Below are 19,399 nucleotides of genomic sequence, written 5' to 3'. Positions count from 1 at the left end.
GAATTTGTCTGTGAATCCATAGCATTGAGCGAACATGTCCGCCGTAAAGCCACACAAATGATTTTTCTCCACGAGCGCTGAGAGCCACGGGGGAATAAGTGTCTGCATGTTGCATCTCTAAATCCTTCTGTTCCCTCCTCTATCAGTTCAGCTCCCAACACCTCTTCCTCTGCACTTCCACTCACGCTCAAGTTGCCATTTAATTTCCATTGAGCTCACATAAAGGACCGGAAGTTTTAAAAGAAACATTTTTTGAAAAGCTTTGTGCAGAAATGTGAGCAGTAGACAGCAAATGATCTGGTTTAAACGCTCACACTTTTTTCAAGATTCACACCTGGTATCAGCATGACAACACACTAAACTAAAATAGTGAATCTGGTGAACATTATACCTGCTAAACAAGAGCAAGTTAACATCGTCACTGTGAGCATGATAGCATGCTGATGTTAGCTGCACCCGATTCGACTGTTATCAGGCCATTAGATAGGCGTTATCAGTTGCTATAAGCAACATAGATGTGGGTCACTAGGTCCCTACTATTCCTACTACGTTGTAAAAGTGAAAGTGAAACTTAAAGGCAGGGTTGACGATGTTCTCCAGTCTACACTATTTGTTATATTGGTTGAAATGGTCTTTTCACCCCGACAGCGATCCATTACTGATGAGCTCTGAAAAAGGACCGGAAAAGAGCCGTCATCTGTAGCTGCTGTAATCCTGTAAAAACGTCTACCAATCACTGCCTCGCGGTCCGCTTGGAAAGAACCAATCAGATGCCTCCCTGCTTGTACTCTACCCTTAACGTGCACCAGTCTGAACTCAAAGATTACTGGAGAACTGAAGAGAAAACTCAGCCCTGCAGTAGCATTGCCGCGGTGACTTGTCATGAGGTAGCGTTGTTGAGTTGAGGTCCTCTCTCCGCTCTGTGTCTGTGAAGTAGTTACGATGCTGCAGAGCTACTTTAAAATTATGCTAGCTTTCCAACATCATTGACCCTACCTTTAAAAGCAGCACGTTCTAACACGTAAAACTGAATTATGTAGTTATGCAGTGATTTTCGAATAGTATTTTTGATGGGAACGCACATCCCTGGTCGGGATGTGATGAGAATTACAACAAATATAACAAAGATGTTTTTGAAAAAGATTACCAACCCTAGCTTTAAAGGATGTGTGGTTGCAGTGTTTAATTCTTACCTGACTGCTTTCTATCCTCAATCGTTTGACATTCAGGATTAAGAACCCAGAGATTTCACACAGCACAACTAAAAAGAGGAAATTAACTTAAACTTGCCTCCTGTCCTATAGAGGATGTCTAGCTCCGCCAGCTTAAGTGGTTATTCTGCTTGAGTTCATCGTCACAATGAGCATTTCCTGAACAGGTTTAAAGAAGAAAAAAAAATCCGAGCTCACACCTGCAGGTTCAGCTGAGTTTGTGGTTCATATTACTGGCAAACGTGCGTTACAAGGCCCCCAGGAGCATAATTCAGTCAGCTAAATTAATTAAAGTTATAAAGTAGAAACAGTTTGTAGTTATAGACAAACACTTATTTAATGTTAAAAACCCTTACACCACCAATTATGGCCTGTTGATATGTTTACACGACTTAAAAGGGAATTATTTTTCATGTGCCGGCACTGTTTAGTGACCGTAGGGCCGATGAAAATCCTAATGTCAACACCCATTGTAAACTAATCAGAAAAACATTGTGACGTTCAAGAGCCTCCAAGAAACGTATTGTTTATGAAAGAACTACTTTATCTATAATATCTTGGGATCTGAAAAAAACTATCGTTGGTTCTCTGCACAGTTTTATTCCATGTTGTTTGTAATTTGTGGCTTGTGGATATGAGCTGAAGACAGTGGTTAGATGGGTATTTGACATGGTGCCTTCTGCTCAACAACATGTTCTACGGCTGCTTCTGAACTGTCGATGATAACAGGGTTGAAAATATGTGCACCGGTGTGAATCTTTCATCTGCAATATGTCAGGTAACACTCTTTCATTGAAACAGGCCGAGAGAAACTAGCAAGAGGGTGTGGAGGCACACTTGGTTTACTTTAGCCTGTGATGTGGTTTGACTGTGTATTGTTGTGTCTTCTGAGATAACGACTTCTTCACGCTGTTTAGGCTGTACTTTCTATTATTCTAAAATTGAATAATGATGCTTTTGCTACTTTAAGTAATAATCTGCAGCATTTAAATTCAGTATAAATAATATAAAGTAACTCTATTTTAGCTTTCTTGAACAGAGCCTGAATCGACTGATCTTTGGGCCACTTGGGGGCAGTGGAATGAGCTGTAAACACAACTTTAGCTCATTATCACCTCATAAGTTAATATGTAAGCAAACAGGCCCAGACATACCAAACCGACATCAAAAAACCAGCAGCAATGATGCCCGACTGTTGCGTCGTCTCACGTCGCCTTTGTCCTGGCCAAAAGGTTGCACTCGGACACGCCGCAAAGACGACAGCCGACGGCCAACTGGCACATACGTCCTGCGCCTGCGTGAGAGGAAAATAACTCTCCACACCAGCTGGTGGCGGTAGTCTTTTTCCTCTTGACTTTACTCGTTGGCTTGCTTTTACTTGTTTCTCTTCTCGTGCACTGATTAGTTTAAGCAAAACAGCCAGTCAGAGTGATTTCTCTCCCTGACGAGCTCTGCGCCGATTCAACATGCTGAATCGGCCAAAAAGCCACTGACAAGGGCAGACTAGAGCCGACGGAGAGGGACACACCGCAAAAACTAGGCAAATATTGGCCGTCCGTTGTTGATGAGAGCGCTGAAAGTGAACCAGCACAGTAAATTTGCAGGCTGTAAAACCAAAACAGTGAGCTGAAGGACACTAAAACGCTCCATAGAGCTGAGAGGAACTGCAGAGTTGTTGATAGTTCTCTGTGGTTCATCACAACGAGCGTCACATTTCACATTTCACATTTCACATTTCACATTTCACATTTCACATTTCACATTTCACATTTCACATTTCACATAGTCATTTGATCCATTATTGATATAAAATATTGATTAGCGCAGCTTTAAATCTAGTAATAGGAGTGTGACTTTATACTGTGTGTGGAGACGATGTGGATGGTTTGGCATACAAAGCATGTGACTTTATAACTCCACTGGTTCATGTCGAGCCAACAGTCAACATTGGTTTCTTTTAAGGTGATCTTTCCCTTCAAGTTCAACAGCACCCGTGACCGCGAGCTTTCCTAAAACAAAACACGTGGATTCTTTTGAAGGCCTCGTTCACATACGTTGTGTATTTCAATTGAAAGCTTCAACTCCTACAGTAGATATGTAAGTTGAAAGTTTAAGTTTTGTGGGTTTGAACAGTGTTTTGCTGCACAACGTGAGCCGGTGGGTATACGTCAGAGTTTAAGAGGTTAAGTCATTTGTTAGTCAAAAGTTGGATGAGTTCATAGCTGTCTGATATGTCTAAGAATTTGGAAAGGACACAGTTTTTTTTTTTTTTCTTTTTGTCTGAATTCACCACAGCTGAGTCATTCACACAGCACCATTAATCTCACGCACAGAGACGTGATGACAGACTGTGCACATGTCTTAAGTGTGTGTGTGTGTGTGTGTGTGTGTGTGTGTGTGTGTGTGTGTTGACGACTGCAGGAGGAACACCTGTGTGGACGTAGATCGGTACCAGCAGAGATCACTAACTTCTACACCTGCTTGTAGAGAAAAACAAAACACACAGACACACTTTATGGCACATAAAAGGGACTGTGGATGAGAAGAGTTTAAATTGTTTTTAAAGGTAAAGTGTATAACATTGGATTGAAATGGAATATAATTTTCATAACTATGTTTTCATTAGTGTGTAATACCTTGAAACTAAGAATCATTGTGTTATCTTAGAATGAGCCGTTTATATCAACATCATGGATGTATTAAGTGAACTGGATACAGCGCTGGAGGCAGGCTCCCCTTCATTCATATGAAAGTTGCTCAGTAGCGCATGATGCCAAAATGGGTCGACTGCCGAGTGATAAAGTACCCGGATCGTCCGGCGATCTTCCGCAGTCATTGGGCCCATAGAGCAGGCGCAGTTGCGTTTTCTTTAACCCTGCCTCCCAGCCCTCGCTCCAGCCTCGTTCTGGGTCCCATTCACATGAATGGAGGAAGGGAAATAACTCTGGATTCGGCTATTAGTGCATTTTACAACTTTTAGGACCTAATGATTTAGATAAAGGTTATTCAAGTGTTCATACTGAGTAGTTGATTCACCTAAAATAAAAATTATCTGATGAGTTACAGACGTCTCTTTCCCAATGTAAGTCTATGGGAAAAAGTATTTTTGGGCCCGATGGCATCAGTTGTTGTACCGCCGTTTGGCCACTATGAAAATTTGCTTCAACGCCTGACACTTTTCCTGGGGGCTTTATCTACACATGTTGCTCCGCCATGTTTCTACAGTAGCCCAGAATGGACAAACCAAACCCTGGCTCTAGAGAGAGCCTTGAGCGTTTTTGCGTTACCTGAAGGCCAGCATAGTTCTCTGACACGCTGCTGAAACTACAGTAACATTGAGCCGCGGAGTGCAAAACCCTGGTACCGCCAGCCGCCATCTGACTTCCATTGCTCCTAAAGTAGTGTTATTATGGTAAGGATGGCCTGAGGTGAACGCCATTACCACGGTTTTGCACTCGGCGGCTCACATTACTGCTACGGGTTTTGTGATTTTGAATGTTTTCATGATTAACTTGGACGTAACAGACAAATTCTCTACAATAATAAAGCTTAAGTTTTGCTTTTACACAGTAGTCATTTGGGCTTCAATGATATAGAGAATTTTCTTTGGTAAATCATGGAGATAAGCATGAGAAGACATTTGTAATTTCTATAGAGCTTTATTGGACAGCACACCGAGGAAATGAACGGGAAACATGCAACGAAGAGGTGAAAAGATTCAAAGAGAAGACAATCATGTTTTTTCTCTTGTCTGCTTCTTCTTTTGCTCCAGTTATCTCTGCATGGACCATTACCTGCTGGATCCAACAGCGGAGATCTAACCAGTCCATGGAAAACCCCACCGAGGACAGACGGAGAGTGAAGAGAGAGGGGTGGAGGTACGGCAACACACACACACACACACACACAACACACACAAACACTCACGCACACACAAGCCTTCACACATCAGTCAGACAGCCCTCTAGTCAGGAGAACCCCTGGCTCACCTTCACACAGATTCATAGATCACACACACACACACACACACACACACACACACACACACACACACACACACACACACACACACACACACACACACAGAAGTTGTACTGACATGAATCTACGCAGTCACTTTGACTCACATAAACATGCCTCCCCCTCCCTGCAAACACACACACACACACACTTCAAAGGAAGTAACCTGACAGGCCGGCAACACTAAGAACCCACATGCAGCTTTTTTTCTAATTCTTCCTCTCAGAAACCCACCTGTTTCTTACAAACTTTCAAGTCATACCTCTCTCTCTCTCTATCTCTCTCTCTCTCTCTCTCTCTTGCATGGTTTTAAGATCTCTCTCTCAGTCCGCGTACGCATGCTGGTACTCAGGCGCTGTCTGTCTGATGTTCTCTACAATGTATACCCTTATGACAGGATTATACATCCACCGAACCACGTCTTAACTAGACACAATGCTCCTGCCTGCACAACTGGGCAGATGTGAACCGCAGCACCCTGTAATCTTATCTGAAACATGTTGCCGAGCTGATGAGCTTGTATGCTGGCATCGACCATGGCAACGTCTCCTTGATGTGAAATGCAGCTGGAGACATAAAACAATTTGAGAGAAATCTGACAGAGCTGGTGTTTCCCCAGTGTCAGACAAACACGGGCCAGATGTTGGAAGGGTGCAGGCAGCGCTGAGCTCTGCTTCAGTAGGCTGTGTAAGGTCACTCAGGCTTTGTTGAGCCTCTTTCGCTGCCATCCCCGGCACGCATGTGGTCCTGTGGGTGTCGCAGTAGGGGGTTCGAGCATTGTGCTTCACTCACAAAGCCCTATAGAGTCTGTTAGAGCACTTAGTCTGTGCAAAGTAGCACAAAGGTTACTTCACATTACGTGGGGGTAAATTCCTACATTGCACGTGGTCCCCAGGTAATTCTAGTCCAGTGCAAAGAGGGCTTAAGGTGCGCCAAGGTAATTCAAAAGATTGACAAGTTACTGAGCTCTGGTAAGTGAATTATGCTTCCTCCAGTTTCACGCCACTTTAAAGATGCAGTATTCAACAATTTGTTTGGCATCATTGGGCAAAAATGCCATAATAACCTTTCAGCATATTGTAATTCAAGTGTTCTGAGAGATAACTACACTTATTCACCTCCTCATGGCTCTGTTTTCAGGCTTTAAAAAATCTTTGACCAATCACAGGTCATTTTAGAGAGAGAGAGCGTTTCTATTGGCTGTGCTCCGGTATTTCTTCAAGAGGTCTCAACATGGCTGTCAGGTCACAAACTTTCTCATTTTACAGCTGAACAGTACACTACAAGATGTTTCTGAAAACATTTGAGGAGAGAAATAGGCATTTATGTAACATAATATTGACTCCTATTTGATCAGCGCTGCCTAGTTTGACCGTTTGATAGGAGTTTGCGAGTGATTGACAGCCGGCTCTCATAGACGGCAGCTGGATGGCAGACTCCAGATCAGCTCTGACTGCTTGTTTTCCTCTGGTCTGTCACGTCTTGCAGATGCCGTTAGGAGCACCGGAGGGCACATCATATTTGCTCCATTTCTACCAGCTTTAAGGGGACGGGTTTAGTTCATTTTCAATGTTTAAATTTCCATTTTATCTGTTGTGTCTAGATGGTAACCCTAGACTTGCAAAAACTCTCGCGAGACTCGCTGCCCAACGACCTCTCCTATTCAAGGTCAATGCCTAACCTCAACCATCTCGCCAGAGTTTCTCAAAACGAGCATTGCCATCTAGACACGGTCCATTTTATTATGAAATCATCATTGCTTGATCATTGTTTGAAGCTCGAAAAGAGGTGAAATTGTTTTCATCTGCTGTTTCTAAGATTAAGAATGAACTTTGAAAGTCAACACACAGAGCTGCAAAACAATTACTCCCTTTATTTCTCCTACTTGTCTTTTTCTGCCTTAATCATTACCTCACTGTAGCACTCCTCTCTCTGTCTCCGTAGCCGTCTTTCTCTCACCTATTGCCAGAGTGACATCTGGTCAATTCAGTCTCAGGTGTCATACGAAGAAGGGATGACTCATCCAAGACGGGCGGATGAGGAGAGAGATAAAGGGATGATGAAGGGGAGGATGAAAGAGCGTAGTGCTCTTGGCCTGCCAGTCACTTGTCTAATTGCAGTGTCTGTCAGAGGAAGCGCGTGCTGTCTCTTCACATTGATGACTGCATGTTATTTTTCTCCTCCTTTCCCATTACTGCATTTAGTAGAACCATACTCTTAACCATTTGTCACCTCTCTCTCATTCTTTCTTTTCCAGTATCTCTCTTTCTCCTCTCTGTCTTTGTGTGACAAAGTCTGACCCACAATAGACCCGATTTTGTCTGTTTTAGGGGGTCACATGGGGTTTTTAGGGGGAGATAGCAGGTCACCAGTAGATGACACATAGAAGTGGTGTACATCATCTAAAAGCTGGGAACCTGAAGATTAATTTGAGATGCAGTTCAGCACTGTGTGCCAATTTGTTCTAGTTGTTCTTGAGGAACACCTTAGAAAAAGCCGTGCTTTGATTTGGTATCAAAAACTTTTGACATTTTGAGATTTCTGCAAGAACTGCATTTTTCGGCGATTGGATGGCGAGCACTTGCTCAGAAACCCCCTTATTGTTAATCAAGCTAGGAAAGCCATCCATCTTCTGAATGCTCTAGGTCCATAGTTTGTGGCTGTAAAGTTTCATGAGGCTGTGATTATCCTAGAGGTCAGCACAGGTCATTTTATACAGTGATGTCAAATTTAAAAAAATGGTCTCACTACAATTATATTGCTACTATTGGGTTTAACATCATCACACATGGATATAACTGCATGGTTTTTGCTCCAAACTGCATGTGATTATCATAAAGTGGGCGTGTCTGTAAAGGGGAGACTCGTGGATACCCATAGAACCCATTTTCATTCACATATCTTCAGGTCAGAGGTCAAGGGACCCCTTTAAAAATGGCCATGCCAGTTTTTCCTTGCTAAAATTGAGCCCAACTTTGGAGCATCATTTAGCCTCGTTGGTAGCATGACATGGTTAATAGCAATGGATTCCTTAGGTTTTCTAGTTTCATATGATATCTGTAGCGTCACTTTAGCCCTAAAGCTGAACTTATAGAGCCTCTGAAATACAAAAATGCATGAAACTGAACTCTTCTTTTTATTTTTTAAGGGATTTGGGAAAACCCTGCTTTTATTGGTACCTACTGTAAGAGAGTAACACAGTCATTATGTGTCTCTCACTAAAAGACTTCAAAGTTTTACGTAAAACATGGAGGAATTTGTAGTTTAATGTTGTTGTTCTTTCATTCAGGTTTGAAAACAAACTTTACTACAAGGATCAGATCCCATTATCAGAAATAATTGTGTTTTAGATACCGGTGTTGTAGGGCGAGAAAAGACAAAGCATGTAACGTAGCCCTCTCTTTTTATTGGATATTATAGGAGCCGTGAGCTACTAGATGATGCTATCATACGTTGCAGCAACATCTACCCTTTAGTAAGGCAGCCATATTGGTGGTCCACAGTCAGCAACAACTAAGAAAAGTTACTTGTATTAATAAATGTAGGAGTGAGCCATACGTCAGCAGAACTGGACAGAAACGTTGAAATATGATTTACTTAATCAATCCAGGCTGTTACCGTACAAACGAGATGTGAAATGCTTTAGCTCACTGGCTCTGTTTTTTAACTTAAAACAGTGAAGTTTGAAACTTATGGGTGTTTACCAGGCAAGGAGGGGCTAACGAAATAGTTGCAATATAGGAATTGATGAATTGATTTTTGATGCTTGACTGCTTATTTTGGACGCCAACTTTAAGGTTAAGGAATATAGGGCTATCAAAGTTAACGCGATAATAACGTGTTAATGCAAATTCGTTTTAACGCCACTAATTTCTTTAACGCATTCACGCAACGATTTTTAGGTTGTGTAAACTTTCTTGTTGTGAAACTAGGAAACCTAATGAATCCATTGGTACCAACCATGTCATACTAGCCTGTCGCAGAGGAGGATAAATAACGCTCAAAACTTATGCAAAATTTTGGCGAGGAAAAACTGGCATGGCCATTTTCAAAGGGGTCCCTTGACCTCTGACCTCAAGATATGTGAATGAAAATGGGTTTTATGGGTACCCACGAGTCTCCCCTTTACAGACATGCCCACTTTATGATAATCACATGCAGTTTTGGGGCAAGTCATAGTCCAGTCAGCACACTGACACACTGACAGCTGTTGTTGCCTGTTGGGCTGCAGTTTGACATGTTATGATTTGAGCACATTTTGTATGCTAAATACAGTACCTGTGAGGGTTGCTGGACAATATCTGTCATTGTTTTGTGTTGTTAATTGATTTCTAATAATAAATATATACATACATTTGCATAAATCAGCATATTTGCCCACTCCCAAGTTGATAAGAGTATTAAATACTTGACAAATCTCCCTTTTAAGGTACATTTTGAATGAATAAAAGATGTGTGATTAATTGCGATTACTATGAGCAATCATGCAATTCAATATTTTAAATTGATTGACAGCCCTATTAAGGACTTGTTGCTTCAACAACAGCTCCAGATAAGCAGACAAGCAAATCAAGTTGACCAAATCAGCCCATAAATCCACCTGATAAACAGACACATAAGGGATAATATACAAAAAGTCGGTCATTGTGAAATAAACCCCGCCCTGAAGGGGTTTATTTCACAACAATGACCTGCTAGCTGTACATCATCCCGCTTATTACACGGCTACTTACTTAAGAAATCAATAATTTGACGCAAAAATGGTCCGCCAGACTGCGAGATCAGAACCGCGCCCATAGCAACGGTCTGTTATTCATAGCAACGGTCTGCTATAAAGAAATAACAGACCTTAGAACGCTGCAATTGACCAATCAGAATCGAGTATTCAACAAAGCCGTGTAATAAATGGCAATAGTGCACTGTTTTTGACTGCAAAGAGATTGCTTCGTGACACCATGCGTTTCGACACTGTGAACACAAAGTCTGAAAAACTGATATGATCCTACTGTGAGAATGGAAAACAGCAGTTTATACCATATGACAACACAACAAATAAGAAAAAAATCTCTCATGGCTTGTTCTGGATGTCTTTTTTTATTTTATCTCATACCTGTAAAAATATATTCTCAAAATAAATAAATATATGAAATAAATATACTGTATGTCCTAGGAATCAAAAACTCATAAATAAGAATACAATCTGTCAACAGGTTTGTAAAGGTGTCTTTGTCGGTAATAAGTCTCCAACAGCTCACGCAGTATTCCACCACAGGACACCACAGAAGAAGTCCTTATAAAACTCCACTGGATCTGTACTTCTTCTCTTGTTCCTCATGCATTTTGTAGAAAAGTCATATCTTCTAAGCAGCATCTCTCTTTGGAGCCGGTTCAAAGGGAATCCATCTCGTCAGTCAGTCCGATAACGGTGATTCCCCTCCAGCTCTCAGACCCGTTTCCCACCACAGACAACATGGCTGATTTCCAGTGCATGAAACTACCTTTTTTTGTGTAAACCAGCCACATTGAATAGTGGATTAAGCATTTTAATAAATCATTTACTTAGCAGCCACAGTAGTGTGTTGGATAAAAATAACTGAAAACAGTGGAATTGACAAAGACTCATCGGCCACAGCAGTAAAAAGCTATGTACTAGCAGCCAGTTGTTAATCTCACCAATTAGTTCCCACACTCTTGTCCTCTTTAACATGCAGTTTGGACTGGCAGGCAGTTGGATTTAAGTAGTGGAAACTCAAACGAAATCCATAAATCATCTGTTTGGCCACCGGGGCCTCTGCATAGGCCAATAATGGGGCAATATTACGGGCCCAGGTGTCTGTCATGGGGCCTTCACATCTTCCACAGAAGATACCTCAGTCAAACTCCCCAACTAGTCTGGTTCAGACTCGCCATCGGCGGGGAGTGTTCATTAGGCGCACTTTTTTATGATCCCGTTTTGTCCAGATCAACAAGATCTTCCATCCCCCTTCAAGAAGGGGGTCAGGATTAGGTGCAGTTGAGTTGCTCTTCAGCTCAGACAGGGTCATGGTAACGCCCCCCCTTCAGTCTCAGCTCTGGCCTAGTATGTCCCTGTACAGCTCCGGTACTCTATCCGGGTCTACAGGCCTCGGTAGGAAGTGGGTGAACCTCTGATGTCGCCTCGACCTCGTTCCGTCCCGGGATGTCCCGTCTTTGTTCAAAGCAACAAAGTAAAATGCACCTTTTTCTCCATGCCGGTAGATGTTGGACGAGTAAGTGTTGTACCAGTTTTCTTCAAATTGCTCCTTAAAAACAGCTTCTGCAGACAGCTTCTCCTGCAGAAAGAAAAGAGGAAAATATGAGGTTAATGATGATGCAAAATGTGCCACCTGTTGGCCGTGAGTTACAAATCAGATATGTTGAGAATTGGTACTGTAGGTTGATGGATGTGCGTGTTCAGTGCGTACTCACCGATCCGTACAGTTCTCCCCTGCTGTTCATGGCGAGGTAGAGGCCACTGTCCACTCCTCTGATGCTAACCAGACCCACAGCCAGACTGATGAACTCCAAAATACCTGCACACACAAATTAAATTCACTTGTCAGACACTTTTGTTCAAAACGACTCATAAACACATCTGATGATACACATAAACATGATTTTAAACAACCTCTTTATTATTTAAGACAAATGGATCACATCTGAAGGTGGATTGACTATGAGACTAAAAACTGACTTTGCACTCAATACAGGAAAAAGGTACAGTAAATAGCTCCATGTATATCCACACCAGCTGACTCTGACAAGCAACACTGGGTGTCTGGAATGGCCTCTGGCAATGAAGTTGCATCCAAGTCTGCAAATGGAATAAATCAAGTGCCAGAACAGCCTGCGGCACTAAAAGAAATCTCTTTAGAGGTCTACTTTTGATCTGCCGTATAAGCTGCAGCCGTTTATCTTGATAACAGAAGATAAACTGTAATGAAAAGTAAAGAAAAAGCTTCCAATCTAATCTCAAAGAGGAAAAAAAAAGTGTAAACATGAAATACTCAAAGCCCATCTGGAAAGCTTATTCATCTTGGAATTAATTCTACTGTTATAGACTACAGTCCAGTGTTATACTGTAGCAGCAGCAGCTGCCATCACAGTGGGCGACTTCATAGCATTGGATTATAGTAACCTGTATGGCTATTATCATGTGATATTAATAGTTTTCATTTATCAAGCATTAAAACAACTGAACCTCCTGTTTTAATCTCTCTCTCTCTCTGTGTGTGTGTGTTTTCCAGTGCCTCCACCATAAGGGTACCTGTCAGTCTGATGCATCCTACAACGGAGCCTATTCGACATAGAATACTATATAATAATAATAATAATAATAATAATAATAAATGTATGTATATAGCACTTCTCAAAACAGATGTTACAAAGTGCTTCACAAGACAATAAAAGCAGATAAATTAAGTAAAAGATATGGTAACTGTTAAAACAGAATATCAGACAATCAAAGCATGATAGAGTAAAACAAATATACTACACTGTAAACAATTGCTGTTAATTTACAGCAGGATTTCAACAGTATTAACCTGTTATTGCTAAAAACATTACTGCTGATCAACTGTCTAAAGGATCATCAGTAACATTTTCATGCAGTATTTGTTTTAATTCTGGGACCTGATCTGCTCATGTGAGGATTGTATATTGTACATGATTGTAAAATCAGTGAATTAGCTTTACTGTTCTTCACTCGCATGTTGTTCTGGTTTGCATTCTGTGCTTGTAGCCAGCTAGAGACACACATTTTGGGAAAAGTGTCAACAAGTCTATTATAGCCTTTTTCCTAACAAGTGCCTTTAATTGTATTTAGTGTGACTATTCCTATGTCTGTAACCTGCTAAGTCTATTCATCTAGGCAAAAAATAATGTTGTATGTAAAAAATACAACCTAAATAGTGCATTAAAACAGTGAGATAATGTAAAAGAAAGGTGGAAAACAGCTATATAATGTATCTTTAGACAGTAAGTGAACTGTAAAATACTGTGAAATTAATAAGAAAAAAACAGTTCAAACTGTATTTTAGATATTAGTATAATAATGTTAATTTTACAGTAACATAAAGGCAACCCTGCTGCCAGTTCTTTACTGTTATTTTACTGGGAAATTCTTAACAGTGTACTACTACTACTAATAGCCTAATTATAACAATAATAAGGAAAATAATAATGATGCATATAGGTTTATTAGTGAAGGGTTTTGTACCGAATCTGCTGTGGTCCTTCCTGGTGCCCTGCACGGTTCCGTCGGTCCGGATCTCCAGGTGGAATCCGGTCCTGCAGTAGAGCTGCCTCCTCCTCAGGATCCCCTTCAGGTGGCTGAGGTCCGCCAGGCTCCGGGACAGTCTCTCCGCGGACACCAGGTGGTCTATGTGGTCCTGCTGCTGTCCCTGCTGTCCCCCATGCCCCCCCAGCATCACCGAGTTGTAGTCCACCGCTCCGGCTGGAGTGAGAACGAAATGAGAGCCGACCGGAGCCGGAGCTGCTCCTGCGGTGCCAAAGCTGTCCAGAAACCCGCTGACGAAGCTCCCGACCTCCGCTGCTGCTGCAGCCATCACAGAGGAGAGACTGAGACGAGCCGGTTGATTACAGAGCCAAGTGATGAGCCTCAGTGCGCAGAAGGAGGAGGAAAAAGGAAAAGTTGCAGGACGTGCAGCTGGAGATGAGTGCGCGTTTTGGCGCAGTCACCAGAAGAATCGTTAATTAGATTGTCATCTAATTGAGATGAAACTCCCGCGTTGTCTTCATGTCTTCATGCATGCAGGATGTCTTGATGTGTGCAGGTTTATCTCCGGCTGCAGCAGCCCGTGTCTCTTCCTCTCCTCTCTTCTGCTGCTATTTATCCTCCTCTCTCCTCTCTCTCTCCAGTCCTCTCTCTCCTCCTCACCTCGGGATACTCCCCTTTGCTCCAGCGCACTTCAGGGTTTTCCTGTCTCTCTCTCTCTCTCTCTCTCTCTCTCTCTCTCTCTGTCTCTCTCTCTCTCTCTCTCTCTCTCTCTCTCTCTCTCTCTCTCTCTGTCTCTCTCTCTCTCTCTCTCTCTCTGTCTCTGTCTCTCTCTCTCTCTCTGTCTCTCTCTCTCTCTCTCTCTCTCTCTCTCTCTCTCTCCTCCAGCCTGTTTTATTCCTGCGGTACCCTCCTCCTCCTCTCTCCCTCTCAGCTCCTCCAGCAGCAGTGAGAGCAGCACACTGACTCTCCACATCTATATAACGCGATAATACTCCCTATGCAAATGTGCCCCGATTGTCCTCCTCCTCTTCCTCCTCTTCCTTCTCTCATCCTCTTCCTCTTCCTCTTCCTCTCCTCTCCTCCTCCTCCTCCTCCTTCTCCTCCTCTTCCTCCTCCTCCTCTTCCTCCTCCTCTCCTCTCTCTTCCTCCTCTTCCTCTTTCTCCTCCTCCTCTTCTTCCACCTCATCCTCCTCCTCTCTCCTCCTCCTCCTCTCCTCTCTTCTCCACCTCCTCCTCCTCCTCTTTCTCCTCCTCCTCTTCTTCCACCTCGTCCTCCTCCTCTCTCCTCCTCCTCTCCTCTTCCTCCTCCTCCTCCTCTCCTCTTCCTCCTCCTCTCTCCTCCTCCTCCTCCTCTCTCCTCCTCCTCTCTCCTCCTCCTCCTCCTCCTCTTCCTCCTCTCTCCTCCTCCTACTCCTCCTCCCTCCTCCTCCTCCCCCTGTCCTCTTCCTCCTCTCTCCTCTCTCCTCTTTTTCCTCTTCCTCTTCCTCCTCCTCCTTCTCCTCTCCTTCTCCTCCTCTTCCTCCTCTCCTCTTCCTCTTCCTTCTCTCCTCCTTCTCCTCCTCTCTCCTCCTCTCTCCTCCTCCTCTCCTCCTTCTCCTCCTCTCTTTATGGCTCATCTATCTGTTCCCGTTTGAAACGTTGCCCCTCTTCATCCTCTCTGCTCATCGCTCTCCATGTCTCACCTTCGATGTTCAGTTTCAGTGCAGAGGGACTTTGAGAGGAAATTAAAAACTACTAATACAAATTAGCAGTGCAGGCTTTTGATGTTTTAGGATGATAAGAAATGGCTTGGCATTTGACTGTGCCTTGCTGTTTCTAAATTCAATGATTTTCTCACATCTGTCCTACAGGTTGGCTGCCTGGTCCCAGGCCAACCAGTCTGTAGTAAAATCCATAGAGTGTCTTTACAATAGGGCCCTGAAAATCTTGGACAAAAAGCAAATAAGGTACCATCATCATCAGCTTGTGTTTAAATGTTTGAATGGACTTGCTCCTCTGCCTTTCTGCAAATATATCATGAGACTACAGAGCTGTAGCAGATCCACTATAAACACTACGATACTGGCATCAGCTAGCTGTTTTTAAGTTGTCTACGTTGTATTGGTCCCTATTAAATAAACCATGAATGAGTGGCTAATTTCATATTTAACAGCTCTTTAGTGCGCATCTCAGCATCAGCTTGAGTGTGAAACTGGACAGCAAGAGAAAGAGAGAGTGTGTGTGTGTGCATGTGTCAAACACCATGAAAGTGACATTGCCATTACCCTAAACGCTTTACAACCCCATCACGCCCTGCAGGTTGGAAATGACTCAGATAGAGGAGAGAGAGAGAGGAAAGCCCCCATTTGCGTAATTTTCTCACTCTGCTGTTGATTTATTGCCCTCCTGTTTTATGTAACCCAGCTTTACAGACACAAACACACACACACGCACACACACCTGTGCAAACGACATCACTTGACTGTCAATCCCCTTCATTGATCTTTCCACTGAGCTTTGAACGGCGCAGGAGCCCATATATCCTTAATTGTGGTCTTAAAAAGACGAATCAAAGACGCAGAAGGCTTCAAAGTGCAGTGGATCTTGTAAGAGGATCAGGCGATAACAACCAGAAGAGGGGAATATACCTGTTTGAACTGCAGCTTAGATGACACTTGACACTTGAAGGGCTTTCAGAAGCTGTTGATTCTTTATGTAAATGAAGGGAGTTTGTTATGCATATAGCCTACATCTTTTTATTGAACATAACTTTGAGCAAGAAAACCCCCACTTGAACTCTGCAGATGAAAGATGCAGTGGCGAATAGTACATTTACTTAGCCTAAATACAATTTTGAGGTGGTTCTTTACTTGAGTATTTCTATTTTAAGATACTTTATACTTCTACTTGACCACTTTTGAGGAGGAAATGCTGTTTTACTCCTATATTTACCTGACTGGTTATATTGCTAATTCATATTTTACATGCAAAACGTTTGAACATTGAATGCAGGATTTTATAGACTACATAACAGAGTAGGCTATATCAAATCTGTGATAGTCTATTACTATTTTAAATTAGCAAAAGATACTTCTTCCACACTGGAAGCTGATAACAGGACAGTAAAATATGATCTCCATACGATGAATAAGGCCTAATTTAGATGTGATTAATCACCTTTAAAGTCATTTCATATCATTGTTTTGTTACTGAATTTAAACTTGCAATACTGTCAGGATATAGTGACCGTTTTATAAAAATAACTTTTTTAATCATAATTGCTTAATTTCTGCCCACTGCTGCTTTAATGTGGTAAATGATTCTCTATGTAAATGAATGGAGATTGTTATGCATATAGCCGACATCTTTTTATTGAGCATAACTTTGAGCAAGAAACCTCCACTTGAACTCTGCAGATGAAAGATGAAAGATTTTAGGCTTGACTTCATTGCTTCCCTAACTTTGTCAAACAAAATGTGACCAATAAATTCATAGATATTAATTAATTCAATTGTTCTTTATTAATAAAATAATAAATCATACACCTGCAACTTGGTAAAAAAAAACTTAAAGCTAACAGGAATTACAATTCAAGTGTAAACCTTTATAATGCAGCAAAAAAAATGCTCAAAACTTAAACAGGACTTTAAATTACAGTATATAATGTATATAAACATACAATTGAATTGAATAGATCAGCCCTGTAGTGATGGGTCCTAATACATCACCCGGGAACTGTCCTTTGTGAACACACAGACACAGAAAAAAAATGAAGAAAAGAAAAGAGAGAGAGAGAGAGAGAGAGAGAGAGAGAGAGAGAGAAGTTGATACTTGAAAAGATTTTGTTAATTATTGTGTTCATGTTTACAGAAACATATGTTGGAAAATGTTTCATACCAGTGTTATATGGCAATGGTTTCATATATAAGCTACTAAGTGAAAGTGAAAAGCCATAATTGTTCTTATTGATAGAGATGTCATTGTTTTGATAATACTTGAACCTTCAAACTGTTAACATGTTACAATATGTTGAGGTATGGAGAAGAGTTTTTCCATAAATGTGATGAAAGATTTTCACTTTTTATTTGCAGAAAAAAACCCATCTGATTGCCTAAATTATTATTTATAATTACAAATTGATGGTTGTCAAATGTGGGATTTTTCTACTTATAGCATTAACAACATATTCTTCATTCGTGCCATATCATTTGTTCAGCTCTGTGTTGTTTGGTGTCACCTTTTAGACTGTGGTGGTTTTACGCAGTGGCACAGGGGGACGCGTGTTGCAGCCGATATGGCATTGATTTTGGCAGCTATACACACACACGCGCGCAGACAAACGCACGCACGCGCGCGCGCAGCTGCCCCCCCCCAACCCCCCCCCTCCTTTGGGAGTTGCGTTGATAAATGAGTTGAAGGTGCAGAGGTGTTTGCGCGCGCGTGTGGTCGCGACCAGCAGGTCATTTTGTGCTCGTGTCGATTTCTCCAGCATGACAGGAAGACAGAGGCACAACAGCAGCCTATGTTTTTTTATTATTATTATAATTATTATTATTGCTGTTACTTTACACTATACATATACCACTATATAGACTGAATATATTACATTCATTTATTGCACATACTACATTTATTTATTGACGGCCTGTACACACTAGATCACCCATTCACTCTGTATCTTTTATATCTCTATTATTGTTTTTATAATTTTTGTATACCTTTACCTCTCCTGTGTTTCACTCTGTTTGCTGATGTTGCTGCTTTGACACCTGAATTTCCCTCCGGGGATTAATAAAGGTTCATCTTATCTTATCTTATTATAGGCTGATATGTTGTGGATGTACACCGGTTTGTGTGCATATGTGTGCGTAAAACAGACAAACTGAGTGGGCATCTATCTATGGGTGTAAGTCCTCCCTCTTTCCCTCGCTTCATTAGTATTTATGACCAGTGAGAAAAAAAAACTTTCTTTTTTTTTTCTAAAGGGGACAGGATCGATCAGAATCGCTGCAGGCTGATCAGTTCCTGATGCATTGGATATCGACCTCACCACAATGAAGATGTCAACTGCAATGCCACATTTCCAGCTTTACAAGGTGCAAGTAAACAGTTCCAAAGGTCACATGGTTTTGCTGTAAAATATATATTTCTGTTGGTTTACTGCACCTGTTAGTTTGGTGGCTGAGGGTGAAGCCAACCATCTATAGCCACCATAGCAGTCATGGAGGAGGAGGAGGAGTAGGAGGAGGCCCCCAGGGTTGTAAACCCCCTCCTCTCCTCTCCCTCCCACACACACACACACACACACACACACACACACACACACACACACACACACACACACACACACACACACACACACACACACACACACGCACACACACACACACACACACACACAACGAAATTACAGCCTAATCGAATGCCTGGATAATGGAATAACTGAAAATGTAGCCTAGAGGTTATTAATGCAAGTGGTTTCCAAACTAGGGAACTCCAGGGGTCCTTGAAAGCAGCATTCATAAGGCCCAAAACAATATGAAGACTTGTTTACGGACACTGAACAAACATTAAATCTGTGCAATATTAATACACTGAATGTGAATACCTCTATCTGTGCAATATATCCTTGATGCAATATACACCTCAAGTGCAACTTTGTTTACATTTTATTTATTACACCTATTTTACAAGTGCAATTACCTCTGTTTACATTACATCTATTTTTATATTTTATACTTCTAGTGTAACACTTCTGTTTATATTTATTTATTACATCTACTTTACCTGTGTTATTTGCTTTATAACTGTGTGTTTTACCTGTTTGTTTTATCTGCCTCGTTTAGTCTTGTCAAGTATTTGTTTTAAAGCACTGACCAGAAGTGGCAAATGTGAATCTCGTTGTATTTAATACGATGACAATAAAGCTTTC

General features: G+C 41.7%; 1 protein-coding gene across 1 annotated transcript; it reads right to left on the bottom strand.

The window, feature by feature from the left end:
• Positions 1–10,328: 10,328 nt before the first annotated feature.
• LOC141765369 (fibroblast growth factor 20-like) lies at positions 10,329–14,198 on the bottom strand. Its single transcript, XM_074631428.1, has 3 exons — positions 13,468–14,198; positions 11,679–11,782; positions 10,329–11,542 (listed from the first exon to the last, which is right to left on the bottom strand). The coding sequence occupies exons 1-3, from the start codon at positions 13,814–13,816 to the stop codon at positions 11,297–11,299; spliced, it is 699 nt and encodes a 232-aa protein (XP_074487529.1). The 5' UTR covers positions 13,817–14,198; the 3' UTR covers positions 10,329–11,296.
• Positions 14,199–19,399: the final 5,201 nt, after the last annotated feature.

Source organism: Sebastes fasciatus, chromosome 3 (genome assembly GCF_043250625.1).
Source record: "Sebastes fasciatus isolate fSebFas1 chromosome 3, fSebFas1.pri, whole genome shotgun sequence".
Taxonomy (NCBI): Eukaryota; Metazoa; Chordata; class Actinopteri; order Perciformes; family Sebastidae; genus Sebastes; species Sebastes fasciatus.
Note: the sequence above shows the minus strand (reverse complement) of the source record. Positions and strands in the feature narration are given on the sequence as shown.

What these genes read in the sequence shown, in the direction of transcription:
- LOC141765369 (XM_074631428.1), bottom strand. Translation starts at nt 13,816, where the DNA reads ATGGCTGCAGCAGCAGCGGAGGTCGGGAGCTTCGTCAGCGGGTTTCTG. An exon ending in GAAGGACCACAGCAGATTCG is followed by an intron (nt 11,783 to 13,467) that starts GTACAAAACCCT and finishes TTGTGTGTGCAG; the next exon opens with GTATTTTGGAGTTCATCAGT. An exon ending in GGGGAGAACTGTACGGATCG is followed by an intron (nt 11,543 to 11,678) that starts GTGAGTACGCAC and finishes TTCTTTCTGCAG; the next exon opens with GAGAAGCTGTCTGCAGAAGC.